Below are 21,280 nucleotides of genomic sequence, written 5' to 3'. Positions count from 1 at the left end.
TATTTTTTTTTGTCATTGGCTTTTACCAATTTTACTATTATATGCCTTGGAGAAGCTCTTTTAGCATTGATGTTATTAGGCTTTCTCTTGGCTTCATGTACTTGTAGGTCCGGTTCTTCCCCAGGTTTGGGAAGTTCTCAACTATTATTTCTTTTAACAATCTCTCTGCTCCTCTCTCCCTCTTTTCTCCCTCTGAAATACATATAATTCTTATGTTGCTTTTATAATTGAGTTGTATATTTCTACAAGAATTCATTCCTTTTTTAAAAATCAGAGTTCTCTTTCCTCGTCCACTGGAAGAATTTCTATTTTTCGATCCTCTAAATCACTAATTCTTTCATCCATAATATCAGCTCTATTTTTTAAGGATTCTAGATTCTTTTTTATCTTTTTAATTATGTTATTCATATCCAGAATTTCTGCTTGTTTTTTTTTTTAATAGTTTCAGTATCTTTGATGAAGTATTCCTTTTCCTCATTAATTTTATTCTTGAGTTCATCAAACTGTCTGAACACTCTTGTAATTTGGTGAGTTTCTTTATGATAGTTATTTTGAACTCTGTCATTTAGATTGTAAATTTCTGTGACTTCAAGTTTCGTTTCTGGAGATTTGTCATTTCTTTCTGCTCTGAATTGTTACTGTAGTTTCTTATGCTGTTTGATGAACTAAACTCTTGTCTGTGTATTTGTGGTAGTATCAGGTCGCAGATTCCACCTGCTACCGCTATGGGGAAAGCATGAGCTGTGTTTCTGATCCCACCCCAAATGCTGGAAGTTGCGTGGGTACAGTGGGTGTTCCACTCGCTGGGAAAGCATTCCCACTGGGCTCAGAGCTGCCACCACATGGAGGCACGTACACAGTTGTGAGACCACAACACTACTATGGGTATTTGTGCCACCTGCGAAAGCAGATATGTGCACGTATATCTGCTGCTGCTTTTTCTTATGCTCATGCCAGCCTCTGTACTTGGTGGGTGGGGCTTCTTCATGGGTTCTGAGCATTGTCCAATCCTTGGGACTGCAGTGGCATGGTGGGCTTTCCATCCATCCAGGAAAGTGTTCATGTGCAGCTCCAAGGCTGCCACCAACCCCTCCCAGAGTTGCACCAAGGCGCATTCCTACTTTTGGGGATGCAGCTTTACTATTGGCTCTCACACCAACATGGGAAGTGTTCGGGCGTGTGCACAGTGCTGCCAGGGAATGGTTGGGGATAGGAATGAATTCATAGTACATGCAATGACAAGCATAAATATCAAAATAATTATGCTGAGTGAAAGAAGCCAGTAAAAAATGAGTACATAGTATATGATCCCATTTATAAACATTTTTGTAAAATGCAGGAAAATCTATAGGGACATATACCAGATCACTCGTCTCTGGGAATGAGAATGTGTTTGCAAACGGCAGGGAATGAGGAATTAAAATGTGCATGAGGAAATTTGGGGAAGATAGTGTTCCTTTTCTTCATTGTGGTGATGGTTCAATAAGTTATAATCAAAATGTATCAAATTGTTCACTTTAAATATATGCAGTTTTCTGTATATCGTGAATACCTCAATTAAGCTAGAACATGTAGGGGAAAGAGAGAGAGAGAGAGCCGAACGAGGGAAAAGGAAAGGAAAAGAAGGACTGAGGGTGAAAATTAAGTGGAAAAAAGGAAGAGGGAGACACAGGAGGCATCGGGTCTCTGTGGCTTTGGCATCTCCTTCCCCTGGAGTCTCCCATACTGGGCAGCTGACTGGACCATTCTGATGAGCTCTCCTCATCTCACAAGTCACTGTCTGCTGACGGAGGAAGGAGAGCAACTATGAGGTCCAGTGACGACGCCTGGGCTATTACCTGCCTCATGGTGACCTACGGAAGCTGTGATGACTAGATATGACTAGATCTGAGGTCCCTTTTGCCCAGCTGGAGTCCACAGGAGCTTGACTGGAACAGAATGAAACCACATTGGACGGATGCAGGTTCTGAGCCTGTCTAGAATTGGCCCCTGATTGGCTCACAGGGGACTAAGCTGAAAGGTTTCACCTTCCTTAAGTCCTGAAAGTGACTGCAACTTCTGTCCTGTGGTGTCACACCAGTTCATCCCTCGGGGATACCAGAATTGGTGAAACCAGCACAGATGTTGCCATCATGTAATATCGAATCCCCACTTCAGCGCAAGGTTTCCCTTCTAAGGAAAATTTGGAACCTCCCTCCCCTTCACTCTGTGCAGCCATCACACCCCTCTTGGTTCCTCCATATTCCTCCCCAACTGAAGCCCTGGCAGTCTCAGGTTCCCCTTTTCTGCTTCATTCTCTGAAGCTCAGATTCACCAGGACTTCCAGGTCAATCTCCCTTGATGGCTCCTCTCCCCACTCATGCGTCCTCCGTGACGGGAAACAGGCCAAGATGGGAGGAGGAGTGGGTGAGACATGATTCTGCAGTCCCCTTGGGCCTTGGGACCTGAAATGACTAGGTGTCTGGGAAGCCTGAATCCCAGAGAAACACCCAGGCTCTGGGAAGAGTGTGTCTGCTCTGGATGTAAAAGTGAATAATACTCGGCGGGAGAAATCTGAGGGAAAAGAAAGAGTCTTTTTTCATCTTTCTCTGTACAGAGTCCAATTAGCCTCACAGCAGAGGCTCCCCAACAAGCAGCCCAGAGCATCCCAGGCATGAGGCAGGCTGCGCTGTTCTGCCGTGGGTCTGTGAGAACAGATTACATTATCTGTACACTCTGTGCAGACGACCACAGCTGAAGATACCCAACGGCTGATAATTAAAGTCACAGTCATGGCACTCTCGCAGACTTTTTGTGTTTGAGCTTCACATTCTCAATCTGAAGCAGTGATTCTCCAAGAATGCACACTATGAAGATTCTAATGATTAATAATATTAATATATTATTATTGCACACTGCATACATTATACATTATATAGTGTACATTATAATTATAAATTAATGTATAATCATTATACATTAATATATTATTATATATTAATTATTATAATATCATTATCAGTAATGATAATAGTTATCATTATTGACAAATTTCTTCTAAACAACATGACTGGAAAGCTCTGCGTGTATGATCTCAGTTACAGTCACAATTTTAGGGATTTATTCCCATTTTAAGCTAAAGATGTGGAGGCTCAGAAATATTAAATAACTTGACAAAGAAGGAAAAAAATTACTACAAAGCTAAATTAAACACCTATTCAAACTATGTGTGAAAGAAAAAAAGACGTTATCTGACCTACAAACAGACTCAAATTTGACCTCACACAGGCCCACAGTGAAAGAAGCGGTAAAGAATGTACATCAGGAAGAAGAAATGTGAACCCAGGAAAACATAACAGGAGTCACAAGGAAAGGAAAAAACATCTGTCTAATTTAGTATTAGTTTTAAAGCAAGACATTAAAAACACATTCGAACCAAAATTCCAGATGATTACCACATGGAAGAATAGAGGAGAGAAGATTTAGCTAAAAAATAACTCATTTTTTAGGGAAGATATAAATACTAAGATACTCTATTATTGTTTAACGCATTGCTCTCAGAAACTGATAAATCTGTGGAACAAAAGTAAGTAATGATAAAGAGGATTTGAAGAGTGCAACATACTCGATCAGGCAAATAGACAAATCCCAACACACTGGCTTATTGTGAGACTTGTGATGCTGAAAACAGTCGTTCTCCTGACAACATGATACCACAATGGCATATCGATTTTCATGAATCAAATTTTCAACACATATAAATCTAAAAAAAGGGACAACCCAGAAGTTCATGATATGCAACTGTGATTCAACATGCAACAAATACCAGAAAAATAGAGACCCAGAAGTAGGTGTCTTTTTTGAGAAGACAGATATAACAGCTCTTTAGTGCTATATTACGTTGGAATCTATTGCAATATTACACAAAAAGGACAATCCATTTGGACTACGTGTGTTTTTTCTGTGAATGTGAGGGCAAAACTCTAAAGAATCCCCTGACTGTGAAAACTCCTGGTCTTAAAATACAAATAGATAAAACTCAGTAAAGGAAAATGAGAGAACAAAATGAGAAAGAAATATCTCCTTTCTCTTCTCACCGGAAACCCAATCTCTAACCTCAGAAGGATCACTGTCTGTATCTTCTCTGTCATACAAAGGAGTCCAAGAAAAGAAAATTATTGGTATATATTAAAGTTTCAAGAGCTCAAAGAAAGAAATCATCGGGACCCCTGCAGAGGCATTAATGTAGTGTGAGCTCCATGTTATCTGCGCCGTCTTCTGTTTTCTTCAACGTGTTTGTCGGGATGTCCTTCTTGGCCCCTCACTCTCCCTGCCTAGCTAGCAAGTCTGTCTGCATCAGTGCTACCGACAGTCTGTCTCTTGTCGTCTTCACTTTCCCTTCCTGTTTCCTGATATCTTCCTCAGTCACCAGAAGACGTTTGCAAAGGAGCTGTGGGATGTACAGACAAGCTCCTGGGATCATCTCTGCTGAATCTGAAGACCAGGAAGGGGTGGGCAAGGGGAATGGAGTTCAGAACACCTGCGAGCTCACCTGGCAGGGATACACCTGTGCAACTAGGTGCAAGATTCAGCAGGGCTTTGGCAAGGTCCAAAGCACTTAACACTTCTCCTGCACTCTGCAGGCCTGGAGACCTTGGAGTCTCTTCTGCCAGCAGAGTTGTTGGGGCTGCTCCAAGTTTTCTTACCTTTGATGGTATCTGACCTCATTGCCAGGATAGGATGTGATTCTAGTAACTGGTCTCTTGAATATGTAACTGGACATCCTCAAAGGGTTGGAGATGCTCAAACCAGGCTTTGGTTTAGATTGCTTTCCACAATCATATCACTTCCTCTGTGATGATTTGACCATCATACTTCTTCTCCTCTTACCCTATAAAAATAAATTTTGAAAGTGGATCAGAGTTATAAATGAAGCCTGCCTTCCCAGGACAATTATTTCAGATTCCCTGTACTTCTACCCTCCCTCTCTCCCTGTGGGGATTAATCTGACCTGTGTCCTGGGACATCATCAAAGAGATTTGGGTCAAGAAAAGAAACCACGAGGTCAAAACTCAGGACTACGGCAGGTCATTTCTTCTCCCCCGTGTTGTTAGACACTTATGTGTATGACTTTATTCTCTTTTTGTCCTTTTCTCTCTCAACAACAAAATCCTTGGTGCTCCCTGTCAAGACACACGATCCCCAGTCTTTTTCTAAATACCAAATCAAAATTGGGAATGTGGATCAGAGTGATAAATGAAGCCTGCCTTCCCAGGACAATTATGTCAGATGCCTTGTACTTCTACCTTCCCTCTCTCCCTGTGGGGATTAATCTGACCTGTGTCCTGGGACATCGTCAAAGAGATTTGGGTCAAGAACAGAAAGCTCGAGGTCAAAACTCAGGACTACGGCAGGTCATTTCTTCTCCCCCATGTTGTTAGACACTTATGAGTATGACTTTATTGTCTTTTTGTCCTTGTCACTCTCAACAACAAAATCCCTGGTGCTCCCTGTCAGGACCCACTTTCCCCAGTCATTCTCTAAATCCCAAATCATAGTATTCTTCTGTGCTATATGACTATTCATTTGATTAACCCATTGACAAGTTGGTGTTCATAGCTCCATTAGAGCTTAAATCAGTAGTGAAATTATCATCCACCCCTCTCCTAGTGACTCTTATTTGACAACTGTGAATATTAAATCTCAGTACAGCGAAACTATGTCTGAAAAAATTCAACTTAAAAATGGAGAATGTGCTGTAAGTGGGAAGTACACACTGGATTTATGAAATCCAGGAAAAAAATGTAAACTCTCTCATTATTAACTTTTGTATAGACTTCACCCACATTGATGATATCTTGGTTATAGTTGGTTAAAATATACTGTTAAAATTAGTTTCACTTGTTTGCTTTCATTTTTTAAAATGTGGCTACTAAGAAAAAAATTAAATTCTATAATATAGAGTGCTTAATGTTACTATTGGACAGTGCCGATGAAGCCATCAGTGAAAATAAATACCAGAGAAAGTGGTTAGGGAAATTTTTTTCCCTAGAAAAGGCATCTACACTGGCCCACACTGCAAGATGAAACAAAAACTGTCATACACACACACACACACACACACACACACACACACACTGACATAATGGAACAAACCTCTTCCTAGAGTCACCACTTCTCCCATGGCATGAGGTTGCACTCCTATTTAGTCTTAAGTGGACTAATCTCAAGAAAGAAGGCAGAAGTCAAGGTAATTTACCAGTTAGGAAGATCTAAAACCAGAGACTAAAGCTCAAGATATGTGGTGAATTTCCTGTCGTGGCTTCTGTTATTAATTCAATATGTTAGGGAGACTTTTCCAAGGAGGGTTGTTTTAAAACTCACTTTTTCTTTTCTATGTAAAAATAGACAGGCTATGTAAATTATAATTACTCTAGCCAATCAATGAAAAGGAGATGATAGAACACTACTGGATTAGAGATTCAGGGAACAGCTGACATTGGGTTAATTTGGCCTTCATTAGGCTGATTCTGATTTCATGACCGTCATATTGATTGTATTATGCTAGAACCTACAAAACTTCCCAGCCTCCCTACTATTTAACTACTAAGGCCCACCAAGCAGACAAGTCCTTGCTGACACATCCCATGCCTCCATCCCTTCTGACAACACCTGGAGGATTTTCCCCAAATCCCACTCTGTCCCTGCGCTCTTCTACCTGACCAAGGGCCAGGGAATCATTTTATCCAAGGTTCAGGCTCTGTGTGTGCCCAGCTCTGAGGATGGCACTTCTCCCTCCAGTGAAGACAAGGATCAGAGCGCAGACGCTGTGAGCTGCAGCAATTGGACAAAGACTGGGGTTTGCTGACAGAAAAGAACCTTTAGTGGGCACGGTTACCAGGGTCCAAGAAGCCCCAGTGATTCCTCCAGGGAATGTGATGCAGGACAAAGCAGGAATGTCTGCGTGTGGTTCGGCTTGGGAATGCTTGTAAGGTCACATAGGTGACATTGGTAATGCATTCGCCAATGTTGTTCACTCATTTATTCATCGTATGTCATGGAGTGCTTTCTACATACATCCAGGCAACAGTCTCACCCACTGGGGCTCACAGGCAGTGTCAGAATAATTTCTAATATATAGGCACAACACTGGCAATACGCTAGGTGTTCCAAGCATTTTTCAAACATTACCTCCTTTAATACTCTCCATAAACCTACAAAGTAGGTATGCTGATCATTATTGTCAACTGAGTGATGAAGAAACTGAGGCACCAATCAGGTAAATAACTCAGTCAATACAAATATCTAGTAAGGGATTGAGCTTGAATTTGGACATGAGGAGTTAGCTCCATACTCTGTGCTCTTAACCACGACATTTATTCTCTAAAGACTTCACATCATGAACAAATTTGAACAGTTATTCATTTTCTTGGTGCATTGATTAGCCACACTATTTTATTTGTATGAAAAATAGAATACCTGCATAGAAACTACTGCACATACACACTCAAATTACATCTACCAATGTCCCCAGTCCCTGAAAATTAATACAGAGAACATTTCAGAATGTTTCTTGCTCAGGTTGGGAGGACTCTGACGAAATCTCAGTGTTACTGTAAGAAGCTGAGGACAGGATGGGACTGGATCTCAGGGGAAAGGTGTCCTCAGGAGTCACCATTGAATGACAACATTGATGGGAGTGTCTCAGCAGTGACTGAATTCAGGATCTGGTGGTGTTTTAACTTGGTGCTTATCTTCTGGCTGTGGGTTTATGGTGATGCAGCACAGGGAGAGTGTTCACTGTGTTCTTGGGGAAACCAGACCCATGAAAGAGAGGGAATGACGGTTCCCTTAAACAATGGACTCGTGGTGGGAAAAATTCGGCCTGGAAGAGACAGTCCTATGCCTGCTATAACCAGAAGGAATTGCCTCTGCATCAACCAAAGCAGACAGCCCTTCCCCGTGCACTCATTTTATCTCAATGGGAGGAAGGAGGAGGTAATCATATAATGCTCTTCTGGATGTAAGATCTGTGATAGTAGCGACTGTGCTAGGAGGTTCTGAAAGGCCTCTCTGAGGCATTTCAGACCTTTGCTGTGACCAGAATGACAAGTGTAAGCACCCCTGTGTATGTCTGGGAACAGTTAGTGTGTCAAGGAGAAGGCTCCCTGATGCAGAGACTCACAGGAAGAAGCGAGATTGACTAGGGAAGGTCAGAAATGTGGCCAGTGTGGCTGGAGTGAGCCTGAGAAGAGAGAGTGAGAGGAGAGAGGAGGGTGATCAGGCTGGATGCTGGGACATGGTAGACTGTTACTTTCTGTTCCTCTGTGACAACATTACTCCAAAACCTACCACCTATACAGTACAAATATATAACATCTCATAATTTCTGTGAGCCAAGCATCTGGCATGAGTTAGCTGGGTCCCTGTGCCTCAAAGTCTCTCTGAAGCAGGGTTGTGGTCTCAACAGGGCTCAAATGGGGGAGGATTCCCACCCAAGATCACTCACATGGGTTTTGTCAGGATCCATTTGGACTGAAAGTCTGAGTTCCTGTCTGTCTGTTGGCTGGACACTCCCTCATTTCTCTCTTATGGAGCCTATACATAGTGCAACTGAAAACATCAGCACTTGCATTCCCAGTTCTGGTGATTTGATACAGAGCGAGAGTGAGAGAGAGAGAGTGAGCGAGAGAGAGAGAGAGAGAGGGAAACAGAAGGAGGGAGGTAAGTAGGGAACCCAAGTAAGCCAGTAAGCAGGAAGTGACAGACGTTTTGTAATTTAAACTTGGAAGTGACACCCCATCACCTTGGCTGTGTTCTGTTGTTCAGAAGCCAGATACTGACCACTTAGTGATGACAAAAGGATGTGCACTTCAAGAGGCAGGGAGCATTGGGGCCATTGTGGAGGCTGCCCATCACATATGCCAACGTGAGGCACTTGGGACTGATTCTGAGTAAAACAGGTGACCGTGGAAGGGTTAATGACAGTGGATCACAATGTCTGAATTTCCTCTAATTTCAACTCCTACAGGATGCAGACCTGAAAATGAGGCCCAGAGGGGCAGTCACTTTCTCAAGATCACACATCTGGAACCCAGAGAAGTTCTGACTGGTAGTCTATGTGATGTCCTACTCCTTCTTGTACTTCCTCCATCTCTAAGTGTGTACATTAGACACTTGTGACACCAGCCCAAAGGTGTTGTACGTATTATCACATGTACCCTGACAAGGTCCCTAGGAAGCTGTTTTTAGCCCAATCCTCATTGTGCAGTTTGGGAGACTGGGGAGATCTTGAGAGGCACAGCATCTTTTCCAGGACACAGAACTGGTAGGAGAAAAGAGGTCTGACTTCAGCTCTGTCTCCTCAAAGCTGTGCCCCTGAATCCACTCCCAAGGAGCTGTGGGCAGGGTGGTGATGGGTATTTGTGTACGGTGATGGAGATGACACGAGCAAGGAGGGAGAGCAGCCAACAGCCTAGCGGGGGCTTTGGGTGGGTCTGATTGAATGAAGGGGTCAAGTATTGGAACATTGAAGAAGTGACCTCACTTCCTTGGTGACAGCCCCCAACAGAACTTAGAACTCTGGTTACCAGGCACCCACATTGTAATCACAGCCTCCTGTCCAGTCATTTGAGTGGAGACACTCGACAGAGCAGGATGTTCTCATGTTGTCCCGTGACTTTCCGAGGCTCTGGCCCCCGGAAAGCCCAGAATGAGAGCATGTTAAGTCGCTTTCGACATTGGCTCAGCCCTCACCTCGAATGTCTATGGCCTTTTGGCAGGAGGAACCATCAGGTATCAGTGTGGGCCAGGGCAGGCCACTCTAGGTCAGGCCAGAACTGTGATCCCAAAAGGACAGCCCCACACCCCTTGACACTCGTGTGTGTGTGTGTGTGTGTGTGTGTGTGTGAGGTGGAGTTAGGGAAGCTGGGGATGAGGAGGACCCAGCCTGGGCAGGAGCAGGAAGCTAGATGGTGGGAGTCGAGCAGTGTGTTATGTTCATGCTCAAGATCTTGGTTGCAGGAGAGGAAGGTGAGTGCTGGGGACCAAGATCCTCTATCTGCATGTGAATCCCGGGCCCTCAAAGTGTCCTCGCATTCCTTCCCTGATGAAGTCTATGCAGATTCCCCTCTGTGCCTGATCTGTGGGGGTGTTTCCCCCTGTGGCAAAGTCCAGGCAGGCCCCTGATCCCTCCTGGCCTGACTGCTGGGCACTGTCACTGCAGAGCTGCACCCAAGAGATGGTCGAGGAGCTGGTGGATGGTTTCCAGTTCACCCTCTCCCTGGAGAGAACACAAGTGCACCAGTCCATCCATGACCAGGGCTGCTCTGAGGTGAGTGTGGGTGCAGAGGGGTCTTCACACGCAGGACTCTTAGATGACAAAGGCAGTACTAGAATGCAGGCTCAAATCTGAGAACCCCCTGGAGTCCCCACATCCAGAATTTTCTCACTAGAGTACCCCACAGTCCCACTCGCAAAGGAATCTGGACCTCCACTCCTCCCCACCAGCTACACGGGAGGGTAGAAAGTCACCTCAGTCCTCCTGGTGGTTCACTGTGATATCACTTACTGTATGTGCCCCCTCCTCACACCCAGTGTGAGGATGAGTTCACTGTGAATTTAAATGAGGCCTTCAGGATGCGTGCCCTCCAGGCAGGCATGATGGAGAAGCTGACAGAGTCCATGGCACCAGCTTTCCTGAGTAGGAACACGTCCAGCTTCACCACCTTCATGGTCAACTACTCGGCCTTAGACACATTCTACCGGGTTCTGGACCAGCTGTTTACTAGGTGAGTAGCCATTCCCTCCTCAGCACAGTGGTGACTCTGCCCACTGCCAGCTGTGTACATTCGGCAAATCCCCACATCTCTCTGAACCTCAGTTTACTCTTCTGAAAAGTCGGGGGGGAGGATAAATTTCATGGTGATCTTGTAGGGACTAATGGGATCAGAAATGGCAGGTGCTTACCTGGTGCCTGGATCTGCAGAGAGCGCTGTGGACGTGCTGTGGTTGTCCATGGTGTTTATTTTTCTCTTCACTGTGAAAAGTAGTCTGCCTCACTGATCTCTAGGATGTGGCCTTTCTGAGTGTGGAAAAACACATAGAAATCACCCTGTCATGGAGTTGAGCTTCCATCCAGCTGGTCCTGATCCTTTTCCTTGGGGTAGCCAATTAAGGATTTCTGGGGCAGCAGAGAGGCCCTAGGCCCACTCAAATGTCTGGGATGGTCTGGCTGGACTTCATTCATTCAAGTGTGTAGATTAAATACCTACTACATGCAGGACTTTTGAGGACACTTAGTAAAGTCAGTGAATGAAGTAGACACAATCGCTGTGCCTCAGTTGTCGTCTGAGAGTCAGACAGTGACATTAGACATCTTTTGCAGGTCCTGTCTTCCATGGTACATCCCAAGTGATGCCCTGATAGCCTCCTTTATAGCTTGAGGCATCTTCCCTTATTCCAGCCAGTAGGGCAGAGCACAGGACCATCTAAAAAAGTGAGTGGTCTTTGGGTCCAGAAGAAGGGCTTCCTGTCTCTACTGAACAAGCTGTGGAGGGAGAGATGGGGGCTGTGGCTGGGGCGCGCCTGTCAGAACCTTGCATCTCACACATCTTTTGATTCCCAAGGGAAGGCTGAGGTCTGGTGGCTTCCACTCCAGGAAGACAGGAGTCAAAGAATTATGGATGGGTGCCAGGACCCCTGGGAAACAGAGGGGTGGCTAGGCTGAGTTGTCTCCAAGAGACCCATTCCCATCACAGACCCATCTTAATCTGTCTCCTTTTTCCCATATCTACCTCTTGTGACCACCACCTCCAGGCCCAAGACAGGAGCAACCCGCTCAAAAACCGGCCTCTGCTCAATCCAGTTGCACAAGTACATGGAGGGTTAGGCTGGGCTGTGTCCCGGCCCTTCAGGAGAAGAGTGTCAGCAGGAAGAGAGTCACGACAGGCTCTGTGTTCAACGTGCTGGATGAGCAGGGGCTCATCGCCGGGATGAGAAGGGGCAGGCATCTGTGCCTTGCATGAGAAGTGTGGAGGGAAAGGCTAGGCCTCTGAATCTGTTGCCCAATTGCCTCCCCCAGTGTCATCTCTTCTCTGGTGGGAACCTGCCTGGACCCAGGGCAGGATTTCTGGGAACCCCTGCACTTTCCCTGCTTCAGGATGAAGCTGACATCTCTGCATCTCAGCTTGCCTGGCTCGGAGCTGGGGGGCCACGCCTACTTTTCTCCAGGTCCAGCTGGAGCATCCAATGCCCATTGAGGCAGATCTGGAAGGTGAGAAGACTGCAGTCTGGGAAGATGATCTGCAGGATCTTCAAAGTCTAGTTTCCCTTAAAGGCAGTGGGGTCTTTCCTGGCTGTGACAGGGACCGGGGAAGTCAGCTACTTGAGTTACACTGTTTCTGTCTCCTGCTGCAGTACCATCTCCAGAGCTCCCTCCGGCTCCAGAGCCAGAGCAAGGTCTAGCTCCATGGCTAGATCCAGCTCCAGTTCTAGTTCCACCACCTGTGCTACAGCGGGAGCCAGTGTCACCTCCATCAGTCCCTCCAGGGACAGAGCCACCACCAACATCAGCTCCAGCCCCAGTGCCAGCTCCTGAGCTGGAGCCAGCTGGACCATTGGCTCCAGGGAGAATCATCACTCCACCTGGAGAGATAACAGCAGAGCCAGATCCAGCCCCAGAGCCCACCTGCCCCTGGGATGTGACCAGATAGAACCTGTTGAGGGAGGAGAGGCCTGACTTCTTGGAGTTACCTCCCCGGCTGGTGGCAGAGCAGTTGACACTGATGGATGTGGTGAGCAGCGGGGCTCTCAGGGCAGGTGGGTTCGGCCTTCGCTGTGCCATGAGCTGCCCCACACTTGACATTTCCTGATCCAGAATCCCATGATCTCGGTCCAGTTTCCCTGCTTACCCTCATGTGACCTGAGCAGACTTCTTAACTCCCAAGCTTTTGCTGTCCTCATGTGGACAGTAGAGATGGACACTGAGAGCAGCTGCCATGCAGAGTGGCTGTGCAGCTGGACGAGGTGAAACAGAGAGGACGTTGGGCAGAGTCTGCGCTTTGGTGGGGGAGGGGAGCACACTGAAGTGCTGTATCGTCCTGGGTAGTTCACTCATTTGCCCAGGAGGCCTCAACAGCCTCAGCACTAATTAGGCACCTCATGTGTACATGACTACAAGGCAGAAAAACAAAGCCTGTGGTTGTTGCTGCCTTGGAGAAATGTGTACCTGAAAGAGAAGAAAGACCCTAGGATGGTCAGTATGGGTGGGAGATGCCCCTAGAGACGGTCAAGCAGGAGCCGAGTTCTGATGCTTGTTGGAAGTGAGACTGGGCAGCGAGCAAATGCCACTTCCCTGCACCACATTATCGTGTCCTGGGTCATCCTGTGCTGGGTGCCCTCAGGGGACACAGGTAACACGCAGGGACTCCCACAAGCCTCAGGCCGCATTATCAGCTTCCTGAGCTCCAGCTCTGACCTCTGACCCGGCCTGGGACTGTGGGAGCTGGACACTGAGCTGGGTTGTGGCAGGGCTGGGTGACACTCCCTGTCCTGCCCAGGATCTCTTCAAGAAAGTGATGTCCCACGACTTCCTGGGCTCCATCTGGTGCCAGTGTGACAACAGGGGTAATGAGCACCTGGCACCCACCATCCTTGCCAACATGACCCACTTTAACAGAATGGTCGAATGTGTCATCACCACCTGCATTGGGGACCCGAGCATGACGGTCCAGGACAGGGCCAGGGTGGTGGAGCTCTGAACCCAGATGGCCAGGGTAAGATGTGGGAGGCCCTGAGAGCCCCTCTCTGGAGTCAGGGGAACTGCCCCTTCTCCTTTCTCAGCTCTCATGTTTGAAGTCTGTGGTCTGAGCCTTTGCACAATACTTAGGCCCCTCCTGCCAGTGCTTCGATGACCTGACTCCTGGTCCCAGTGGTGGGAATCTCACCCCTTCCTGGGCTCCTTCCTTGGCTTGAGCCAAAATCCTCCTCTTGGAAGTATTCCTCATCAGGTTCCAGCTGTGCCTTTCCCGGGTTCCCTGAGCCGCTGTCTCATCCAGGACAGGAGATGTCAATGAGGCGACAGAAACCAGAGGAAGCAGTGCTCCAGCTCCCCCTCACAGCTCATTCTCTTCCCTTCCCCAGGAATGCCAAGGCTTGAGGAAACTTTCCTCACTCCATGTGATCCTCTGGGCTCTGCAGGGCCCCTCCATTCAGCCTTTAAAAGAGACATGGAGATGGGTGTCCAGGTGGGTAGGCCTCTCTCCATGCTAGGACCACCTGGGTGGACCAGACGCCACACAGGGCTGGCATTGCTCTTCAGTCAGTTGGGACCTCCTGGAAGACAGCAAACCCTGGCGATAGGGTCTAACCTGGTTGGAAGGCTTGGAGTCTTTCTGAAAACTTAGGCCAGTGGTTCTGCTTCAGGAATCAGTTTCCCTAAGTGACAGATCCTGGCTTGAGCCAAATTGAAGATTTTCAAGTGTTTTCAGCAACAAAATTCTCTGTCCACATGAAATTAAGACTGTTTAAAACACATCTGCTGAGAAGATAAGAGAATGGAGGCCCCAGGTGACAATAGGAGAGCCCCTTCCCCAGTGCCAGACACCTCAGGGCTCAGAGGACACAGTCAAAACGCTCATCCAGGCTGTCTGGATCTTCTGGGTTTTCAAACAAAAGGGATTTTCCCTCAAACAACTCCATAGTGTTTCTTTCCTTTTTTCCCTCCTCAGGAAGAACTGGACAAAACTTAAACGGTTGATGAAAACAAGCCAGCGGGAGAGCAGGAAGTGGCTCAAGGAGGTGAGTGGAGGCTGGAGATCTGGAAGGAGGGGAGGTGAGGTGGGGAGGGACTAGCCAGGATGTGCTTTGGGAAGTTTTTCACTTAAAGTTCAATGAGAAATAACGGTCTGTCTTGTCCAGCTTGACAGGAAGCGGGGGTTGTGAGCTGCAGGGGCTGGTGGGGACTGTTTGGGGCAGGAGGTGTTGGGAACGGGATACAGTGGTGTCGCCTGGACTTTTCCAGGAGGTGAAGAGCTGGCAGAATGAACAGGTCTCTGGCTTCCATGTGGACCTATCAGCTGGCCCTCTTCCTCCAGGCTGGTGGGTGGATGGAGTGGGTGGGGGTTCCTTTCTTCCTAAAGCAGCCCAGCCTGTCCTCAGGAAGCCAGGCCCCTGCTGCTCCTTCTGTCTTCACTGCACCTTGCAGGGGAGGGCACTCTGCCTGCTCCAGGGATGGGCACTGTGAGGTCACACAGGCCTTGTGAACACAGGGGCTGCCAAGCCTTGGGCCAAATGGTGGATCTGGGACAGAACTGTGTGCTCTCTGGGAGTGTGCGATCTAACCCTATAGTGGTCACTGCTGACAAATCAGTGAGTCTCGCCCGGTGCCTTGTTGACAAAGATACACCCCAGATGGCAATGAGAATTATCGGGGAACCTACAGATACTTAATGGACCTTCCTGACAGGACATTAGACGTCTCCAAGTAAAAAAGGATTCAAATGTCACCATTACACAGCGCCATGGTCACCCCCTACACTGTCACTCAGATGTGGCACAAGGGGGTCCCCTTCCTGAGTGAATAAAGGAGGAGTTCTGTGCAGGGTTTATCCTGAGGGGATCCTAGGGAGCTGAGGCTTTGGCATGGCCTCAAGTGCAGCCTGGTGTCAGAGAATCCCAGGGGGCTGGAAAACACAGAATCCACTTGGATAGGACCCCGAGACACCTTGTGCCTCCCAATCCATGGCTCAGGCTGACTGAGGGCCTCAACACACCCCGAGAGTCCAGAGCACAGGACCTTGGTCAGAGGTGTGTCTGGAGGAGGAGTGAAGACCGAGGGCCAGGCCCTTTGGCTGAGAGGGGGGGTGGTCTCCTCTGTGCGCCCCTGAGCAAGTCACTGCACCTCTGTGGGCCTCGGTCTCCTCATCTGGGATATGGAGGGAGATGATCTGTGGTGCAGGCCTCACAGTGGTGATGAGGTACAAGGGAGAGAGCAATTTGCAGGAGCTTTGTGCTCCTCGTCCTCGAGGGGGGAGTGGAGAGTACTGGTGACACTCAGATGACACTGAGTCCTCAGGCGACCCTGGGAGGCATGGGAATCCTCCTCACATTTTCCTGATGAGGAGAGAGGCTTAGGGGCCTGGGCAGGCCTGAGGGCACAGAGGAGGGAGTGTTGGAGATGGGAGTGATCTAGAATCAGAGCACTCTGGAATGGGAACAGCCATAGACACCAGATGTCCTGGGTCTAGGATCAGGCGCCTGGGAGACACGGGGAAGGGAGCATGGTCTCCCTGAGCCTGTCCTTGACCCTGCAGGAGGTGACCTCTGTGTGGGCCACCCTAGAGATGGATCCCCAGGGAGCCCAGGAGAGGCCGCAACAGCAGGTGAGGGGGCCTGAGGGGGAGGGTGTCAGAGGAGGGGGTCTCTCTCCTCATGGCTTGAGGCCTCCCTAAGAGAGGGCTCCCTCCTCCTCCAGCCAAGATCCTGGAGCCCCAGAGCCTCAAATGCCTGCCCTGGAAGTGACCAGGATGAGGCCTGAGAGGGCTGGGCCCAAGATGAATTAGAGTGGAGAGGGGCAGGGAGCACATACCCTAGGATTTGCCAAGAGCAGCCCGTAGGAGGTGACTGGGGAAGTTGTGTGCTCCTGGAGGGGCAACTGAGGGGAGGCTGCTGAGGATCCTAGGCTGCTCTCTGTGGGAGACTGTGTTGGGCAGGAGGCTGGGGTGAAGGGATTTGGGGGAGGGTCCATGGGGGCACCTGAGAGGTGGGACTCATCTCACCACTCCCACCCTGATTTCACAGGGTGTCATCCCCTTCCTGGGCACGTTCCTCTATCACCTGAAGCTGCTGGACATTGGGATGGAGGATGATCTGGAAGTGAGTGAGCCTGGAGGTGGGGCCAGGGAACAGGATCCTGAGGTTTGGGAGGCGAGAGCCCTGCACTGGGCCCTGAGCTCTCAGTACCTGGCAAACCTTCTCTCATGAGAGCCCCATGGCCACCCCTGGGAGCTGGGGAGTCAGGCCCATCTTAGCAATGCATGAATAGACGCTCTGCGTAAGCCCCCCACTAGGCTCCTTGGGCTGGTGAAGCTCAGAGCTGCCTGCCTGCAGAGCTGCAGGAGGCTGTGTCTGAGCTGCACTCAGCCTCCCCCTCAGACCCTGCCCCTGGGGGAGTGTCATCAGCCCCTGCAAGTGAGGAAGCACTTCTATGGTCCAGCTGTCCCTTCCTCCCTGAAGCCTCAGTCTTCCCATCTGTCATCAGAGAGGGTGCGCTACATAAGGTCTCTGGCCTCAGCTCCCCTGTCCCTCCTGCTCTGGAGCCCAGAGCCTGGCCCAGTGTCAAGTTCTCTTTGTGGAAGGTCTGCCCTCTGTTGGGCCCTGACATTCCTGCAGCCTGAGAAGGGGTGGGATGGGGGTTAGTTATGGGCTTAGGGCGCTGTTTCTGATGGACATTGGCTGTCTCCCTTCCAGGGAAAACAGTCCAACTTCCAGAAATGGTGTGAGGTGAGCAGCTGTGGGAGGGTGGGGAAGTGGAAATCACAGACCTCCCCTAGCAAGACATTCTCTGGCCTCATCCCTTGGGTCAGATCCACAAAGCTGGGAATCCCATCACGTTGGTGGGTGCGGGGGGGCCTGGCATCAAGGACACCTTCCTGGATGAGGAACTAATTCAAGCTAACTGTGAGGACAGGCAAGTCCTGAATGGAGTGGGAAGGAAGGAAGGTTCCCGAGTGAGCACAGACCCCAGACCAGATCCTCACTCCGCACAAATCCCTAGCAGGGTTCCCCACCCAAGCCCTGTCTGCATCCTGTCCTTCCTCTCAGAAATTCAAAGTCATCAGGAGGATCCAGCTGCTCCAGCAGGCTGCAAATGCGTATGACCTGGAGCCCGAAGAGCGATTTGGGGCCTGGTTCCAGGCCCTGGAGCCCATCAGTGTCCATGAGAGGTGAGGGGGACAGGAGTTGGGTGAGGGCAGGGCAGACTCTCTGTGATGGCCAGCTCCACAGCCTGTGGCCTGGTTCGCTAATCAGCCTCAGAACTCGTAGCGTGGTGACCCATGGGTCACTGGGACTCAGCTGCTGGCAGGCTCTGGGAGGGGCACCAGAGGTGTGGCTCCTAGTAGCTCACAGGTCCACTCTGTCCTGTAGCTACTGGGTCTCCCGGTAGCTCACAGGTCCACTCTGTCCTGTAGCTACTGGGTCTCCTGGCAGCTGGAGCCCGCACACCAGATGGCGAGCAAAATGCGGCTCTTCAAGAGAAAGAGGAACCGGACATCCTCCAGTTTAGGGCCGAGTGAGTGTTGGGACCAGCAGCAACTCAATCCAGGGGCTCAGTACAGCTTCAGGCTAAGCATGGGCCTGGATCCCAGCTCCACTGCTGACCAGGCCTGGGACTGGCCGCTCCCCTCTCCTCTCTGGGATTCAGTTGCATCCTCTGAAATGGCTGATGCTCAATGATGCCTCCTGCATCAGGTACAAACAGGGTGCTGTTGATGGACTCAGCACACAGCACAGGGTTTGGATCAGAGTGCAGCGGGGCAGGGAGGTGTGCCATGAATCTCAGGGAGGTACCCCAAAATAGTCTGTTTCTTCTCTTCAGCCGCCACGCATTTGGCGATGAGCCGTCACACTCTGGAGACCACAAGTGGAGCTCCTCCTGACCAGCAGGGACACTGGCGCCCTCGGGGTGTACCGGGGCATCTCTTCCCACCCTGAGTGAATGAGGACATCCTAAGATTTTCCCTTGTTTCCCCTAAAGCGCGAGAGTGAGGCGCCACCCCCCCCAACTCCCTGACATCTGCACCACAGCGACTGTTAACCGATTGGGGAGGAGTGATATTATTTCTTTACTAGTAAATGGTAGATTTGACATTTACGTTATATCCTGTTTCTGTCACAGCCTGGGTGTTGTGGTGTGGTTCTTTCACTTCTTATGCTCATGTAAATGAGACACAGAATCTCACTTTCCTCCTTGAATTAAGAACTTGTGTATGGTCACAGCTTATTGCATGTGGCAGAAGGGAGGAGGGCCAGCCTCCTCCCTGGCTACTGAATGAAACCCTCAAGCCCCCCTTCCACAGAGGACAGGTGCATTTCTGTGTGGTTCACCTGGGCCAGGAGCAGAGACAACCCCTCAGATCTCCCTGGATGTAGAGGTTGGAGGGACTTTCCCAGGCAGAGCAATAACCACTCAAATGTGGGTGTCTTTCAAATAGCACCTACCAGGACCATGTCCTTCCCCAGGTCAGTGGCTGTCTTTCTACAGCTTTCCAGGGAGAAGGAATGTTTTTTGCTTCTCTTGTTGAGGTTTCTTTGATCAGATACTGGAACTTGCCATTTTCTAACCAGTCTCTGGAATTGCATCAACACTAAATGAGAAAAAAAATGTAAAAAGATAAAAGTTTGCATGTGTAAAGGACAAGGACAGAGGAAGACCATGTGCAGACGGACTAAGGGCCCACAGGACATCCCCATCAGGCCGCCTCTAGGGCTCCCTGTTCACTCTTCGCCTAGATTGGAATCCTCCTGGGATCATGGCCCATGCCCTTGGAAGTCCTTTTCCCGCTTGTTTCATATCCAGAGCGAAAGATTCATGATGCATCTTTTAAAACTACAACAGGACTTTGTTCCATAAACCTAACTGCTCCCAGTGAACTAGCATTTCCAACATCCCTGCACTTCCTTGTATGATTCTTTTTGGGTAGAAATTCCCTAGATGGCCCCCAGCCTCTCTGTCAGGTACATCATGGCCATTCCTCCCCGGCTGGGCCTGATGGATCAGGGGTAAGCTCTGGTTTACCAGGACAAGAGACCTTAATCCTGTCCACTGAATGACCCACACCATCCCTTGCTGCCCTGGGTGACATCTGGGCGCATGTGGTTCTGAGGTCCCTGGTCTCAGACAATCACTAGTTTACACAATCGTGTTGTTACTGACTTCTCCCAAAGGGGCAGCTGGGCTTGAGGTCGTAGAGCACGTAACCCCTGGGATGGCTGTGTTCTTTTCCCCAGTCTGTGCTGTGGTTATATGTATTTGTGTTACAGGGATGTGAAACTTTCTTGTTGGGAGTTTTGAAAGATGAGGCAGGAGAGGGGCAGGTATAGAAGTTGGTCCAGCAGGGGAATGCCACCAATCTTTGACACAACAGACACAACCTTAGAAATTAAAATGCTGAGATGCTCCCCAGGTGGGTGGTTAACAGACACTGCTCAGAGCTCATGCCGAGAACCCACTCAACGACCTGGAGCTAAAGGGTTAGCATCCGGCATTTTGAACATCACGCCCTGGAAACACCCTGTAAGACAAGGGCCATTGTCTTGAATTCCTTGGTACTTCTTCCCCCTCCTTTCTGAAGGCTGCAAGTGTCACCCAGGGAGGCCTTTTCAGCCAGAAGCAGAGTAGAAATCCTGGTTCCCACAGCCCAGGTCCTTCTTTTCAGGTCACTGCCATCCAGGAAAGAAAGAATTCACACATCGGTGTAGACAACACAAACACACACACTCATATCCCACCCAAATCCCAAGATGCATGAACTACTAAGAGATTAAAAGTGACTTCAGAAACAGATCAACCAATTACAAAAGAAAAGTTTCATTAAGATCCTGACTCAAATAAAATGTAAAACCAGGAAATAACCTTGACAAAACTGGGAGACTTTGGATACTGACTAGAGAGTTGATTATACGAATGACATTTTTAATTTTGTGTGTGATAACGTTATTGTGTTTGTGTTCCAAAAATCCCTCATCTGATAGAGAAACTGAAATATTTACAGTTGAAATGATGTGCTCTCAGCCATCTCCTCTGATTAATTCTTGGGGTCTTGGTGTGAGGATAATGAAAGCCAGATTGTATATGAGTTGACAATCTTTGAAGCAAGTAATAGGTACACAGAGATTGATTTTTCTCTAATCTGAGTTTTAGAGATTTTTGAAAACCTTCAGAACACAATTTTGATAAAAACAGTATACTTGGTGTTCACATTACAATGTTACAAATTAAAACATCACAAATATAAAGGAATGCTTCTCCTTCCTGACCTAAGGAAGCTCTCTCTCAGTCTGGCGTCTGTGAATGACCTGATGATGACACCAAATATTCACTTATCACATGTTTGTTGAGTAATTCCTATGTGCTCTGTGCTGTGTGCAAGGCAAACACATTTCCACGACTCTGGATCTAGTGTGGGAAGGGAGACAATGAGCCTGCTGCCAAGGTTCTCTAAGTGGAAAATAATGTCCCTGGGGGTATGCTCATTCTTGGGATTCCAAAATCAAAGCTACACAAGTTTGCCAGGTAACA

General features: G+C 48.7%; 1 protein-coding gene across 1 annotated transcript in view; it reads left to right on the top strand.

Moving 5' to 3' along the window:
- Positions 1-18,649, top strand: part of LOC131402552 (ral guanine nucleotide dissociation stimulator-like) — a 220,116-nt gene extending 201,467 nt beyond the window's left edge. Inside the window, exons 3-6 of the mRNA XM_058537237.1 lie at positions 16,780-16,854; positions 17,449-17,481; positions 17,803-17,924; positions 18,578-18,649. Coding sequence (XP_058393220.1) covers positions 16,780-16,854; positions 17,449-17,481; positions 17,803-17,924; positions 18,578-18,638 — 291 coding nt within the window. The 3' untranslated portion in view covers positions 18,639-18,649. The remainder of the gene's footprint in view (positions 1-16,779; positions 16,855-17,448; positions 17,482-17,802; positions 17,925-18,577) is intronic.
- Positions 18,650-21,280: the final 2,631 nt, after the last annotated feature.

This window comes from Diceros bicornis, unplaced genomic scaffold (genome assembly GCF_020826845.1).
Source record: "Diceros bicornis minor isolate mBicDic1 unplaced genomic scaffold, mDicBic1.mat.cur scaffold_147_ctg1, whole genome shotgun sequence".
Taxonomy (NCBI): Eukaryota; Metazoa; Chordata; class Mammalia; order Perissodactyla; family Rhinocerotidae; genus Diceros; species Diceros bicornis.
Note: the sequence above shows the minus strand (reverse complement) of the source record. Positions and strands in the feature narration are given on the sequence as shown.